Genomic DNA, 13478 nt, shown 5'->3' with positions numbered 1-13478 from the left:
TCACCCTTTGGAGAAGCCCCCATTATTCACTATCCTCTTCACAGATGAGAACACTAAGGCACACCGAAGTCAAGACTTGACTATAATTAGGCTGTGGGGAGCGGGGTGCCAGACCAACACATGCAAGACCTGGGGCGGGGGGAAGGGGACAAAGCTGCTAGGGGAAATGTGGAGAGCTCCCCTGCTGGATCACCACTCCCACTGGAGAGCATGAGTTGGGATGGGGGCAGACCAGACCAAGCAGAGCTATAACACATATGGGCCTCATGTGAGCTGGACCAGGGAAAAAAAAAACCAGGCTGGGCTGACTGTTCCTACTGGTGCAAGTATAAGTTAGAGTGGGTGTGGGTTGGGTGGGCTCTGCTGCAGCATCAGCTGGCAGATGCTCGCATAGGGGGCTAATTCTGTCAAGCCAAACTGCAGAACCACCTGGAGAATGCATAATCCAGGAGTGGGAGTGGACCCAGGAAGGAAACAGTGAGCACCTCCCTCCTGGTTGCCACTCCGTCTGGTGAGCATGAGAACCAGGACTCGGGCAGGCATGGCTAGACAGAGAGTGGTACCCGTTGGCAGGTGTGTGGGCTGGATAGTGAGGCTGGTTGGGTTGGACTAGGTTTCAACATCCATTGAACATGCATGTGAACTGAATGGGATGTGGGACAGACTGGACCAATCTACTGTACATACTGGCAAGCACTGCAACCAAGGCTGGGGGCAGGCCTGATGAGAACTATTGAGAATCGCTCCAACTAGGCTGGTTTACATGGCCAAGTATGTGGTGGGCAGGAATGGGATGAGCTCCAACACCCATTGGTTTGTATAGAAGATGGGGCTAGAGGCAGAACTGACCCAGCAATTGCAACCACTAGCATATGCATAGGCTGATAGGGGCAACAGACCGTGCCCGACCCTGTACTGGCAAGCACACCCAAGAATCTGGTCTGGGATCATTTCAGACAAAGTTTCTTTGGGGTTCCCCCCGCCCAATGAAACTGCCAGACTGAAAACCCTAAGAAAATTGCAGGTGCCATGGTCTGACCATTCAGTGCAAGTGTCAAAGTTGAGCGTCCTCAGAGGCTCAGTAGGCTCTGCAATCTGTATCCATAACCTCGATACGCGGCTATCTGTCCTCACAACACATTGCTCAATTATTTGTTAAAGATGAATTATGATGGGACCCAACACAACGGCTCAGTGGGAGACCTGGGGGAACTGCCTGGTTTCAAGTCCAGCTTAGCTTCCGCCATGGCAGCCATTTAGGGAGTACACCAGTAGATTTAAGATTTTCTCTTTTTCTCTGTAAATGTCTTTCAAACAAGAAATTAAAAATCATAGAAAGTATGATGAAATTGAGATGCATAACTGTAGGAGGACATTGTGACCCTAGAAGGTCAGCAAGCACAGGATTACAGTTGATTGGATAATCTTGGTGTGGTAACAACCAAAAGGATACCTTTTGTATAACTGATTGGATATCATTTGTGTGAGAACAGTTCAGTGGACAGCATGTGCATGAGAACACTTGGTGGAACACACAAAACAAAAGGAGTTCCAAACAAAAGTATAGAAACAGTTGATGGGTTTTGTTGATAAGCTCAATACTCCCTTCCTTATCCCATATGACCCTCAGTGTATAAAGTCTGATGCCACTAATAAACTTCGGCTTTTGACCATCAGTCAGTCCACGTGTGTTGTGCTATTATCGGCTCCGTGCACCAAGTCCATCACTGTGGGACAGCGACACATAACTGTTAGGGAAATTCTAATTAAATGATTTTGAGTGGGTCTGTAACTCAAAGTTGGCCCAGCCAATGCCATGGAGTAGTAAGGTTAAACTTCTGCCTGTGGTGCCACCATCTCATTCAGGCAGTGGTTCAAGTCTTGGCTGCTCCATTTCTAATCCTGCTGTCTGCTAATGACCTGAGAAACAGGAGAGGATGGCTCAGATCCTTGGGCACCTGCGTGCACATGGGAGACCCAAAACAAAATACTGGCTCCCGGATTTGGATCAGTGCAGTTCTGACTGCTGCAGTCATTTGGAGAGTGAACCAGCAGATGCAAGATCTGTCTCTTCTCTCTGTAAATTTTCCTTTCAAATAAGAAATAAATCTTAAAATCAAATGCTTGCCCAATTTCAATATTTGGTGTTTACTTAAGGAAAGAAGGACAGATGGACAAAAAGGAAAAAGAGGTGTTGCTGTTTTGAAGACTTCTTTTAGAGAGAAGACTATTTTTAATATTGTTTGACACAGTTGAGAAGGATGCATGCCCAACACAAGCCGATTCTCATGTGGACCTCTGATCAGGGAGGGGAAGGGAGAGTATGGAAGAAGCTGGGTGGGATACATGTTTCAGTGTTATGTTTTTGTTTTTTAAAAAACAAAAAGGAAAAAAGAAAAGACTATTTTAATCCCCAGTGGCTCTGGCCACCAGTCAGAGCCCACCCCACACCACAGGGCAGGAAAGAGCCCTGTGTGGTTGGCCTGTTCAGAGTTTCTGGAACAATGGTGTTGCACACTCGAGTGCTGCTGTGGGTGTACTGTCTGAAACCAGCATGTTCCTGCAGCAGCAGGTGCAGCCCCCAGGCCACCTAACTCTCACACCTGGTGATAAAGTATGGTGACGATTCCTCCTATAACATTAAGTGACTTGCACCAGATGACAGTTAAAAAGTGGCAGAGGGCCTAGCACAGTAGCCTAGTATCTAAAGTCTTCACCTTGCATACACCAGGATCCCATATGGGTGCCAGTTCCAATCCCAGTTGCTTTACTTCCCATCTAGCCCACTGCATGTGGCCTGGGAAAGCAGCACAGGATTCCTAAAATCTTTGGGCCCCTGAACCCACATGGGAGACCTGGAAGAAGCTCCTCTGACTTGGGATCTGCCCAGCTCCTCCCACTGTGGCCATGTGTGGAGTTAACCATTAGATGGAAGATTCTCTGTCCCTCCTCTACAAAAAAAATCTTTAAAAAGTTTTCAAATCCATGCAGAGATTTGTTCTAGTATGCATTTACATAAACTTTTGAAGACCTTTCATATGAGAAAGTTTTAATTTGAATATCAGAAAGGTAATTTGGAACTAGTGGCATAGGGAAATAAGCTACCATTTGGTATACCTTCATCCTATATGAGAGCGCCAGTTCAAACCCCAGCTACTCTGCTTCCAGATCAGCTTCCTGCTAACTTCCTTGCAGGCACTAATCCCTTGAGTGCTTGGCCCCCTAACACCTATGAGACACACCTGACCCAGTCCTAGCTGTCACAGCCATTCTGGGAGTAGACCAGCAAATGGAACTTCTGTCCACTCAGTCACTCTACCTTTCAAACAGATAAAAAATAACTGTAAAAAGCAATAATTTTATAAGGACAAATAACATAGCTTAACAAAAATATACAATCCACAATACAATGTAAAGGTAGAAGATGTTTTTCCTCTTAGCATCTTCATCTGGATTCTGCAGCAAGTATGTGTGAAAGGCTGCTCTTTGTCTTTTTCTTAATCAGAATTTATGAAGTCAATTTTATTTAAATTAAAAACAAGAATTCTTCCTGAAACATGTAATATCAAACCAAGTCCTCAACTTTTTTCTCTCCCTTCCTCTTAATTTGTAACAGAGACTCTAAGAAAATAAAATCTAAGGTTCAGGAAGTTTCCATCAATGTGAAGAAAATATTTTCCAAAATTAAAATAACAAGTCCCTCCCTGGTTAACATAACCGATTTAAGTTGCAGATACATGGCTGCCCTCAAGATCACCTTCCTCCCCAGGCACCGTGCAAGGGCCAGATCCACATCCTTTTCAGCAATTGTGAGTCCTCCACGGGACCAGCTTTTTTCTGAAATTCTGTGCATGCTACCAACGCTACATAAATAGTTCATGATACATTACCCAGTCCTGGAATTTCCTGCAAGACTGCACAAAATCTTTTAAATAGTACTCTGTAAGCCATCAAATCAGATTTAAAAGGAACCTGTATCAATCTCATCAACCACCATCTTTTACAAGAATTTTAGAAAAATAGTATTGCTTTATCTTCATCTCAGGAGATATATTCGCTATTAATATTACTTTACTGAACATATTTTAGAATGACACCTTTAATATTAGATAATATTTCTCACTGGATAAGAGACTTCATATTGTAATCTGTAGTCGGAATGGCCAAGTGTGAGCTGAAGACCAAACTGCGAACTGCAGCATCTAACACGCTGACACAGAGATGGATAAAATTCACTCGCTCCACACACCGAGACCAGAGCTTAGCAAAGTGAGTATTCATCAAGATGCTTTCACCTCCTTATTTGTAAGGGTCTAGAGACCACTAAGCCCCTTTCGGATCTACAAAACTAAAATGATTTATTTTACAGCCACCCACAACTCCAACAATCCAGTTTCTAATTTAGTTATTCTAAACACAACTCAAACAGAAAAAAAATCCCTAGAAAGACCAGTAACTAAGGTCAAAGATTCAGATTTCTGAAAAACACGATGCCATATTGAGACACCCTTGGTAAGATAATGTATGCACAAGTACTTTTCAACTCTTAAAAACTTGTTAGAAATTAGTAAATTACTATGCAACTATTAATGGTGGCATTTCTGCAATAAACAAATCCCAGGGCTACTGAGGTATATCCTCACACTCAGAAGAAAGATCACACAGGGCAGGCGGATCCCTATGTCTACAAAACTGAATCATGCAAAATGACTTTAAAAACACTTTAAAAGGTCATTCAGCTCAAAGCACAGTTCCCAGCACTCTGAAGGTAAGTGGCAAGTTGGTTTAAAAACTGCTCACTGGATCTAGAGCCGTAGTGCAGCATGCTAAGCCACGGCCTGTGACACCAGCATCCTAACTGGGAGAGCCAGTTCGAGTCCTGGCTGTCCTGCATCGGACCCCTGTAACGTGCCTTGGAAAGCAGCAGCGATGGCTCCAGCTTCCTGTGAACACAGACCCTAGCAGCCGCCGCAGTGATCCCAACACGGGGACTCCATTTGGGACCGCTGGCACCCCCCACTGCAGTCCCAGATGGAGTCAAGAGTCCCGGCTTCCGCCCAGCTCGCCCACAGCCATTGCAGCCACTTGGAGAGTGAACCAGCAGACGGCAGTCTCTCTCCCTTTCCCTGCCTTTCAAATAACGTTTAGTTGCTTACTTCAGTGGATTTCTATAATCCATGAAGTTTTTTTTTTTTTTTGCACTAACTTGGTATGGATTCTATTGAAAAGAAATTAACATTTCATAGTAGTAATTCCAAGTACCAGATCTTTTAAGATTTTAATTGAAAGGTCAAATCTACAGAGATGAGACAGATCTTCACATCCACTGGTTCACTCCAAGTGGCTGCAATGGCCGAAGCCGATCTGAAGCCAGGAGCTGCTTTCTCTGCCTTTCGTGCAGATGTGAGATCCCAAGGTTTTGGGTCATCCTCAACTGCTTTCACAGCCCACAAGAGGGAGCTGGATTTGAAGAGGAGCAGCGAGGGCACGAACCAGCACCCATATGGGATCCCAGTACACACAAGGTAAGGATTTAACCACTAGGTTACTGTGCCAGTCCCTTAAGTGCCAAATTTTGATTGCCAAGGAAAGAGTGCTATGCTGTCACACCGAACACCATAAAATACCTTTGCTTTTAAAACCAGTCAAGTCCACTAACATTATAGAATTAGCTGGAATATGGGGGGGGGGGTTATGATTTTACTTATTTGAAAGGCAGGATGACGGAGCTAGAGATTTCATTTGCAATTCTCTCCCTCCCCAAATAGTCACCTAAGTCGAGAACTGGAACTCCATCTGGGTCTCCTATGAGAGAGCAGGGCCCAAGGACTTGCGCTTTCTTCTGCTGCTTTCCAGGCACCTCAGCAGGGAGCAGGATTAGAAGCAGAGCAGGTAGGATGGCAGAGTGCAAGGTGAAGCACCATGGACCCTCTAGGTTCAATACTTGGAACACTTTCTTTGCCATCTGTGAGCCAGTCCCCAAGGCATACCACCATTATCTGTTGCACCCAAATATAATTCCCTATTTTAAAAAACAAATATTTTAAAACAAAACCCAGAAGACACCCAGAACATAAGTTTTGTTTTTCCTTCAGATTGGTTTTAGTCAAGCAAGTTGCTCAGGAGAAGGCTGCCACCTTGTGGCCAAAAGGAAGAACTGGTCCCAACAGAGCCGTCCATCCCAGGATCACAATACAACTGTTTTTGCAGGAGAAAGCCTTATCCAGCCCTTGGGACATCCTTAGAGCCTCCCCACAAAGAGTGTCCTCAAAAGGTACATTTTGAAGAAAAGCAAAGCACTCTTCAAACAAAACCTGAGGAAGAAGATAAGGCAAGAAAATTGTGAAAAAATGTAGGCTCCCCCGCTTCCCTAGCCACCTCAAAGGCCTCCAAAGCTCAGGCTGGTGCGCTGGCTCATCTTCCACCTCCAGGTGCTGCAGTGGACGTGGGCTACAGTTCATGTCCCATCTGCTGCACTTCCCTTCCAACTCCCTGCTTGTGGCCTGGGAAAGTGCAGGAGGATGGGCCAAAGCCTTAGCACCCCGCAGCTGTGTGGGAGACCTGGAAGAAACTCCTAGATCCTGGCTTCAATCCATGCCAGCCATTGAGGTCATTTGGGTACTGAACCTGCAGATGCGTCGTTTTTGTTTCTCCTCACTGAATCTGCCTTCAACAAGAAAATATGATGGAATAGGGAGTAAGTATTTATTCAGCTGTTACATGTCAATTAAGACAACTGTGTCCCAAGGTCACTTTGTGGCAGGTCATATCCCATCTGCTTCACTTCCACTCCAGCTCCCTACTAATGGCCTGGGAAAAGAAGATAACCCATGTCTGGGCCCCTACCACTCATGTGAGACCTGAGAGAAGCTCCTGGCTCCAGCCTGGCCTAGTCCCAGCCACCGAGGCCTGCTAAGGAGTGAATGACCAGATGGAAGGGGTATGTGCGTGTGTCTCTGACTTTCAAGTGAGTGAATCTTAAGAAAAAAAAAAAAAGACAACTATGTCCCAATACAGACTGTCTGGGTGCAACACCCACCTCTGGCTCCTGACTGCAGCTCTCTGGGAACGCCAACCCTAGCAGCAGGCAGAACTCAACTACAGGGTCCCTACCAACCATGTAGGAGATCAAACGCATATGGTTACTGAATGCTTGAAATGTGACTAATCACACTAAATTACATTTCATTTCATTGTATTGAAATCAATGTGATTCCTGTACTAGACAGCACAGCTCTAAGTCTTGTATCTCTAATCCATTCTGGCAGGTTATGGACCTTAACAAGCTAAATGTATTCATTCAAATAGACATGTTTTGACTGTTACAAGGAGAACACCGCGCTTGTATTCTACCACACACAGAGAAATCGCGGTTGCTGCTTTCCCAGAGTACACAGTCACTGGGAGCTATGAAGCATGCAGACACCATCAGGAAACAGCGAGACAGAGCCGAGTTCATGGCAGGCTTGCAACAGGCTGGGCAGCAGCGGCAGGGAGGCAGGCATTTCAGAGAGAAGAAGGGCCATAGTAAAGAATGGAGGGGCAAACAGGAGACCCAAAGCCACCCGAGGAGTGGCTTCACAGAACAAAAACCGCAGCAGAGAAAGCCGGACAGGAATGTTAGGGCCAGTTTCCAAACATGAAAATCAGAAACAGGCTAGGAGCCAAAGATTGCAGAGGCAAGCACAAGACTTGAGAAATTACAGGAGGTTCACCATTAGACCAGCAGTTGGTGGGAAGCGTGATGGGAGAAGTCGAGGTTCATTGGACAACCATGGGGATCAACAAATCATTCGAGAAGGTGGAAAGTACCCTGGAAGGCCCAAGAGGCTAATGGATGTGGGGGCCAAATCAGAGAGTACTGACTGAAACCAGGATGAGCACGTTCTCACTGACATCTAACAAGCAGCGGAAGCAAAGGGGAAATGGAGTATCCCACAGGGCAGCAAGGAGGCTCGGCACTGTGTACACGCAGCACCTATTACTGAGCTCTCCTGCCATCCTAATCTGTGCAGAGGCCCTGCCTTCTGCATTTCTGTCCCAAAGACCAGAGCAGAGCAGATGAGGCTGGTATAAGGGGTCCCACTACAAGGTGACAGGTTTGTCCTCAGCAATGTAGAAAAATGGACTAGACACTGTTCTAGTCCCAACTAACAAAGCTTTTAAAAAGCAAGATTCATGCTTCTGTGTAGCCTAGGTCCGGGGTTCCTGGTCTGGCAAACAGGACCCACTGATGACTGCTGGAATGAGCGTGGGCAGCTTTCCCACTTACTGATCAATCAATGTGGGAAACTGCCACCTGCTTAAGCTCTCCTGATGAACTGAACACGCAGCAGGGTGTTCAGGCAGAGACTTCTGTGTCTAGAGTGGTTTCAAGAATGCCTGTTCATTCTCCCACTACCCAGGGGACCTTTTATCATTCATGTAATTACGGCGGGCAAGCCCATTGGCAGACACTAATGTACACATGACCCGGGGTCCCATGCGTCATCTTATCCTTACAGGAGTCCTCATGGGCAGGACCTGTCGATGCAGAGGAGGAAACCACAACCCATGGTTCAGTTACTTACCCAAGTATTTTCCTATTGAAGTAATCCTTGTGTTCTCTGCCTTTCATTAGCTTCTCATTGCTTAAGATCAGCAAAGTTACATACTTGTTGAGGAATCACATTATGTCAATAACTAATCTGATCTATATTGTGTTCTATAAAGAGATTCTATTGGGCCCAGCGACGTGGCCTAGCGGCTAAAGTCCTCGCCTTGAAAGCCCCGGGATCCCATATGGGCGCCGGTTCTAATCCCGGCAGCTCCACTTCCCATCCAGCTCCCTGCTTGTGGCCTGGGAAAGCAGGAGAGGACGGCCCAATGCTTTGGGACCCTGCACCCGCGTGGGAGACCTGGAAGAGGTTCCTGGTTCCCGGCTTCGGATCGGCGCGCACCGGCCTGTTGTGACTCCCTTGTGGAGTGAATCATTGGATGGAAGATCTTCCTCTCTGTCTCTCCTCCTCTCTGTATATCCAGCTTTCCAATAATAATAAAATCTTTAAAAAAAAAAAGAGAGATTCTATTGTTAACCAGATATTTTAAGCCTTCTTGGCATCCTTGACACACATTCAAAAGCCCAATAGTTTCAAATTTTGCACTTTGATATTTGCAGTGGGGGCTCCTGCAAATGTCAAAGGATTTCTTTTTGTAGAGACAACAACTGATTAGGTTATTTGGACTACATTAAAGATACTGCCAATCTCCTTCCGGCCTGCCTCTCTTCCTCCCCTTTCCCCCTTGCCTCCCCACCACCTCCACCCCGTTCCCGCCCCACTGAAATAAACCTCCTAGGAAAAGAAATATGTACTGTCAAGATGCAAAGCAGTATAAAATGTCCTATTAGAACATCCAGTTACAGAAGTCTAATGGCTTCTTTTGCCTCAGTCATAATTGTTAGCTCAATTCAAAAGGTCTAAAAGTTACATCTTTCTGTAAAATCCTGTATGTGCTTCCTAAGACAAGCAAACAGATGCCTCATCAGTTATGAATGTTATGGTTCCAGCTGTACCCGTTTGAAAACTTTAAAATCTCTACCTATATTTGTCAACCATCCAAAAAAATGGCAAACTGATTTTACTCCAAATAGGTAATTCTAACTGATTATAATTTTTAAAGTGCCTTGAAGATCTTAAATTATTGAAACTAATTTATCATTCTGTTCTAAACTAGGATTGCCTGATCAACAACAATCTTTGGTTCACACTACTTAAATCTCAGACTTTTTTGCAAGTATTTTTGTCACTGGCATGTCTGTGCATATTCTCTGATCAACCAAGTTACCTATGTTATTGTTTTCTCTAATATACAATGCAAATTAATTGTAAACCAGTACTCTTTTCAAATGTATAGGAGACAAACTTGTGTAAATCTATTCTGGAAATGTTGTAGTTTTCACTTGTTATTGTTACTCAGAGTAATCAATCTGGTAATTTGACTTTTTTCACTTCTCTAACTCTAAGAGACTCTCAGGCTATATAGTTTAACCTCAAGACCTTACAAAGGGAGGGATAACTTATGAAACCAAGAAGCCTAATTATATCATGGGCATTGCCTTACTTCTCAGTAAAGACTGTCAGAATGTGTCTAACTATTGATCTCTAGCTCAGTCCACTAAAGATTTAGAGATAAAATTGAGCATCCCTCAAAGGCTGCCTCTGTGGCCCACTTTACCAGAGGCCCAGAGGAAGAGTAGTGAGCTAGGCAGCAGGAGGCCCGTTAACACAGCTTTACACAGTAACCTGCTCTCTAGGAGACCCAGCAAGGCCAGTCCACCCTCAAGTAGCACCAGCTTGCAAATTGGGAAGCCAGAAGATTGGGCAACCAGCTAGCCATGATAGAGTGGCTTTCAAAACACTTTGTTGACTCTGCCAAGGGCCAGGCCATTGGAAATGGAATGGGGCCAAAGAATTCCTGGATCAGAACCATGGTGGGCTACAAGCCCAAGAGTCCTTCAGTTTGCCCGGCTCCCAAAGCATCCATCGCTATGGAGGGATGGCCTAGGGTCAGCGACATCACAGGTGAAGCTGTAAATGTTGCTAGATGAAAACAATCTGTTTCGTACTTGCTCCTTTTCAGGCCAGCTCTCCTCTGTCCAGCTCAGTAATGGGAATCAACAGGATGTCTCCCCGCTAAAGAGTTTCACGCCTCCCTTATGACGTCTCTTCCAGTATTCCACATGAAAAGACTGATGGTCCTAGGCCTCACATACACCTGGCCAGGCCTTAATACCTGCCTAATTATCAAACCCTTCGTGTCAACTTTTACTTCTCAGAGAAACCTTTGGATTTGGCAACAGAGCTTTGCAATGCATACTAATTTGTTTCTTTTCTTTACACCTTGTTTCAAGGCCTCACTAGACAATTTTTTTTTAACCAACTCTTCCTAGGCGGGTAAATCTCCATTCACTCATTTTCTAGCCTAACCCTCTCCACAACAGCTGCTCTTCCAACAATACCCTAAGACAACAAGGCTGGAATGTTAGGCTGAGCAGAAGTAACTCCCGAAGGAGTACAAAGGACCAGGACACTTATCACAAACCAAAAACACCTGCTGACCTTGAACCATCAAGCAGCAGACCGAGTCCCAGTGTTCTCTTTCCTGTCTCCCTCTGGCTACAAGAGAGCTTCACTGGCCTCAACGTCATCTTTGCCAAGGCCAAGCAGACACGCTCATCCAGAAATGTTTCAAAGGCCGAGTCCGCACAGGACATTGCCTGCCATGATGAAACATCAAACACATCCACTGATCTACCCACTACAACGAACAACTCTGAAGACCAAAGCTCTTCACCGAATCACCGTCAGAAACTACATATTCCAGCGAGCCTCTGGAAGGAATCCAGCTACTTTCCAAGAGGACTTCTGATAAATAACTTCTCCCTCTTCTTCATGGAGCTTGCCACAACCCCTTGCCTCATCTGTTTCAAAAATTTGTCCATGCTCAAACGCAGAAAATTTCCAATCAGGTCTTTAACCAGCTCCTCTTACAGTTATATCTGGCTCTCCTAACTGGCTAATTCTCCCTCAGCCACCACAAGACCATCACCTAGATGACCCGGCTCCCCAGTTCAGCTTGAAGAAGCTGTGGAGAACACCCCCCTTGCTTCATATATAGCAAAAGGGAGCGATGGAAGGTGTGACTCAAACAGTGACAAGACTGACCCCACCATCCTGGACTCAGTGCCACCCTGAATGCCTGCTGACCGGTGCTGCCCTAAATCCCCCAGGGTTCAGACCGCTTGAATAAGGCCCACTTGCTTAATTAAGCTTACTGACCTTCAGGTTTAAATTCTGTGCTCCACCAATCCCCTGAGGCATTTATCTCGGTGTCCACTTCCAGCTGCACCTGCCAGCCACAGACCTGCCACTCCCCAGACCCACCTCAAGGCTACAAGATGCCCTTCCCTCTGTCCTCTCCTTTCCTCCTGCTCTCTCTCAGCTCTTCTCTCCCTCTGTTCTGCTCTCATCTTCTCCCTGCCCACACTACCTCCCTCACTCGCTGAAATAAAGGCCTCTCGTGTGACTCACTTGCTGTGTCTGGTGTCTTGGGTTTGTGAAAGAAGCTAACACTGGCTTTGGCCAGACTTGTCTCAGCTATTGCAATCCCTTAAGAGAATGACCCAGCATCTAAAAATTCCATCTCTCCCCCTCTAACTCTGCCTTTCAAGTAAACAAATAAGCTTATTAAAAATTCAACAACACAGATGAGCACCAGTTCGAGTCCCAGCTGCTCCACTTCCAATTCCAGCTCCTGGCTTATGGTCTGGCAAGTAGCAGAGGATGGCTCAAGTCCTTGGGCCTCTACACCCATGTGGAAGACCTGGAAACAGCTCCTGTCTTTGAATCAGCCCAGCTCCAACCATTGCTGCCATCTTGGGAGTGAACCAGTGGATAGTCACTCCTCTCTAACCTTGTCTTTCAAATAAAAATCTAAAACAAAAATCTTTAACATAAAGACAGACATTCAAGAATGGGGACTGGTGTTGTGGCACTGCAGGTAAAGCCATGGCCTGTGATGCCAACATCCCATATGGGTACTCACCTACTTTTCCAATCCAGCTCCCTAATACCCTAGCAAGGCAGGTGAGGATGGGAGACGCATTTGAAGCTCCTGGCTTCTGCCTGGTGCAGCCCTGGCAGCTACAGCCTTTTGGGGAGTGAACAAGCAGATGAAACATCTGTTTCAAGGGTAACTAAATTTTGTTTGTTTTTTAAGATAAAGGAATTTTCCTCTGCATCCTCTAGGTCTTTGCCTGCTTTATGTCAATAACACTCTCTGAGCCCCAGTCCCAAAAACAGCCATGCTCACTGCTCCAGTTGAAGGTCAATCATGGTAAAAGCTAGCTTAGGACCCCGCAAGCTAATAGAGCTCACAGGTGGATGAATGCCTCTTGATGCTATCGGACTAAGCAGCAGGATGAATCCCGCCCCCAACCCTCCCCCCACCAGGCCTGGTGGGAAATGGGCCTGGCTGGTCTGACAATCCAACCCTGCCCGGCGCTGGCGCTGCGCTGGGCACAGCCCCCTTACCCGCAGGAGCACAGCTCGCAGATGCACTTCCTCGTCGTAGGCGCCATCCCGAGGCCTTGGTGTCCACTCAGAGCATCCCCAGCTGCCTGTGGATCCCCGCCGCCTGGCAGGGAGCACGCAGAATCTCAAGAGCCGTGGCAGATGTCTTGAAAACTGGCACGAAAGAATGCTGCAGGGACCTTCTGGGTCCGGCTTGTCGTCTGTTCCCTTCTCAGAGCTGGTGTGTGCAAGGGTGCAGCAGCGAGCCCTAGGGGCCCTCTCCCTGCACGGCGCCGCTGGCCTGGCCTTGCGCAGCCTCCCTTGCCCCTGCAAGCCGTGGGGCCTGGGATCCCAAGGGTCCTCTGTGACATCACCAGGGCCAGGAGGAGAGCCCGCTGGGGCTGCCAGTGACATCACAAGCACCGT

General features: G+C 46.5%; 1 protein-coding gene across 1 annotated transcript in view; it reads right to left on the bottom strand.

The window, feature by feature from the left end:
* Positions 1-13478, bottom strand: part of SAXO1 (stabilizer of axonemal microtubules 1) — a 121535-nt gene extending 108057 nt beyond the window's left edge. Inside the window, exon 1 of the mRNA XM_012925802.3 lies at positions 13074-13478. Coding sequence (XP_012781256.2) covers positions 13074-13120 — 47 coding nt within the window. The 5' untranslated portion in view covers positions 13121-13478. The remainder of the gene's footprint in view (positions 1-13073) is intronic.

This window comes from Ochotona princeps, chromosome 14 (genome assembly GCF_030435755.1).
Source record: "Ochotona princeps isolate mOchPri1 chromosome 14, mOchPri1.hap1, whole genome shotgun sequence".
NCBI lineage: Eukaryota > Metazoa > Chordata > Mammalia > Lagomorpha > Ochotonidae > Ochotona > Ochotona princeps.
Note: the sequence above shows the minus strand (reverse complement) of the source record. Positions and strands in the feature narration are given on the sequence as shown.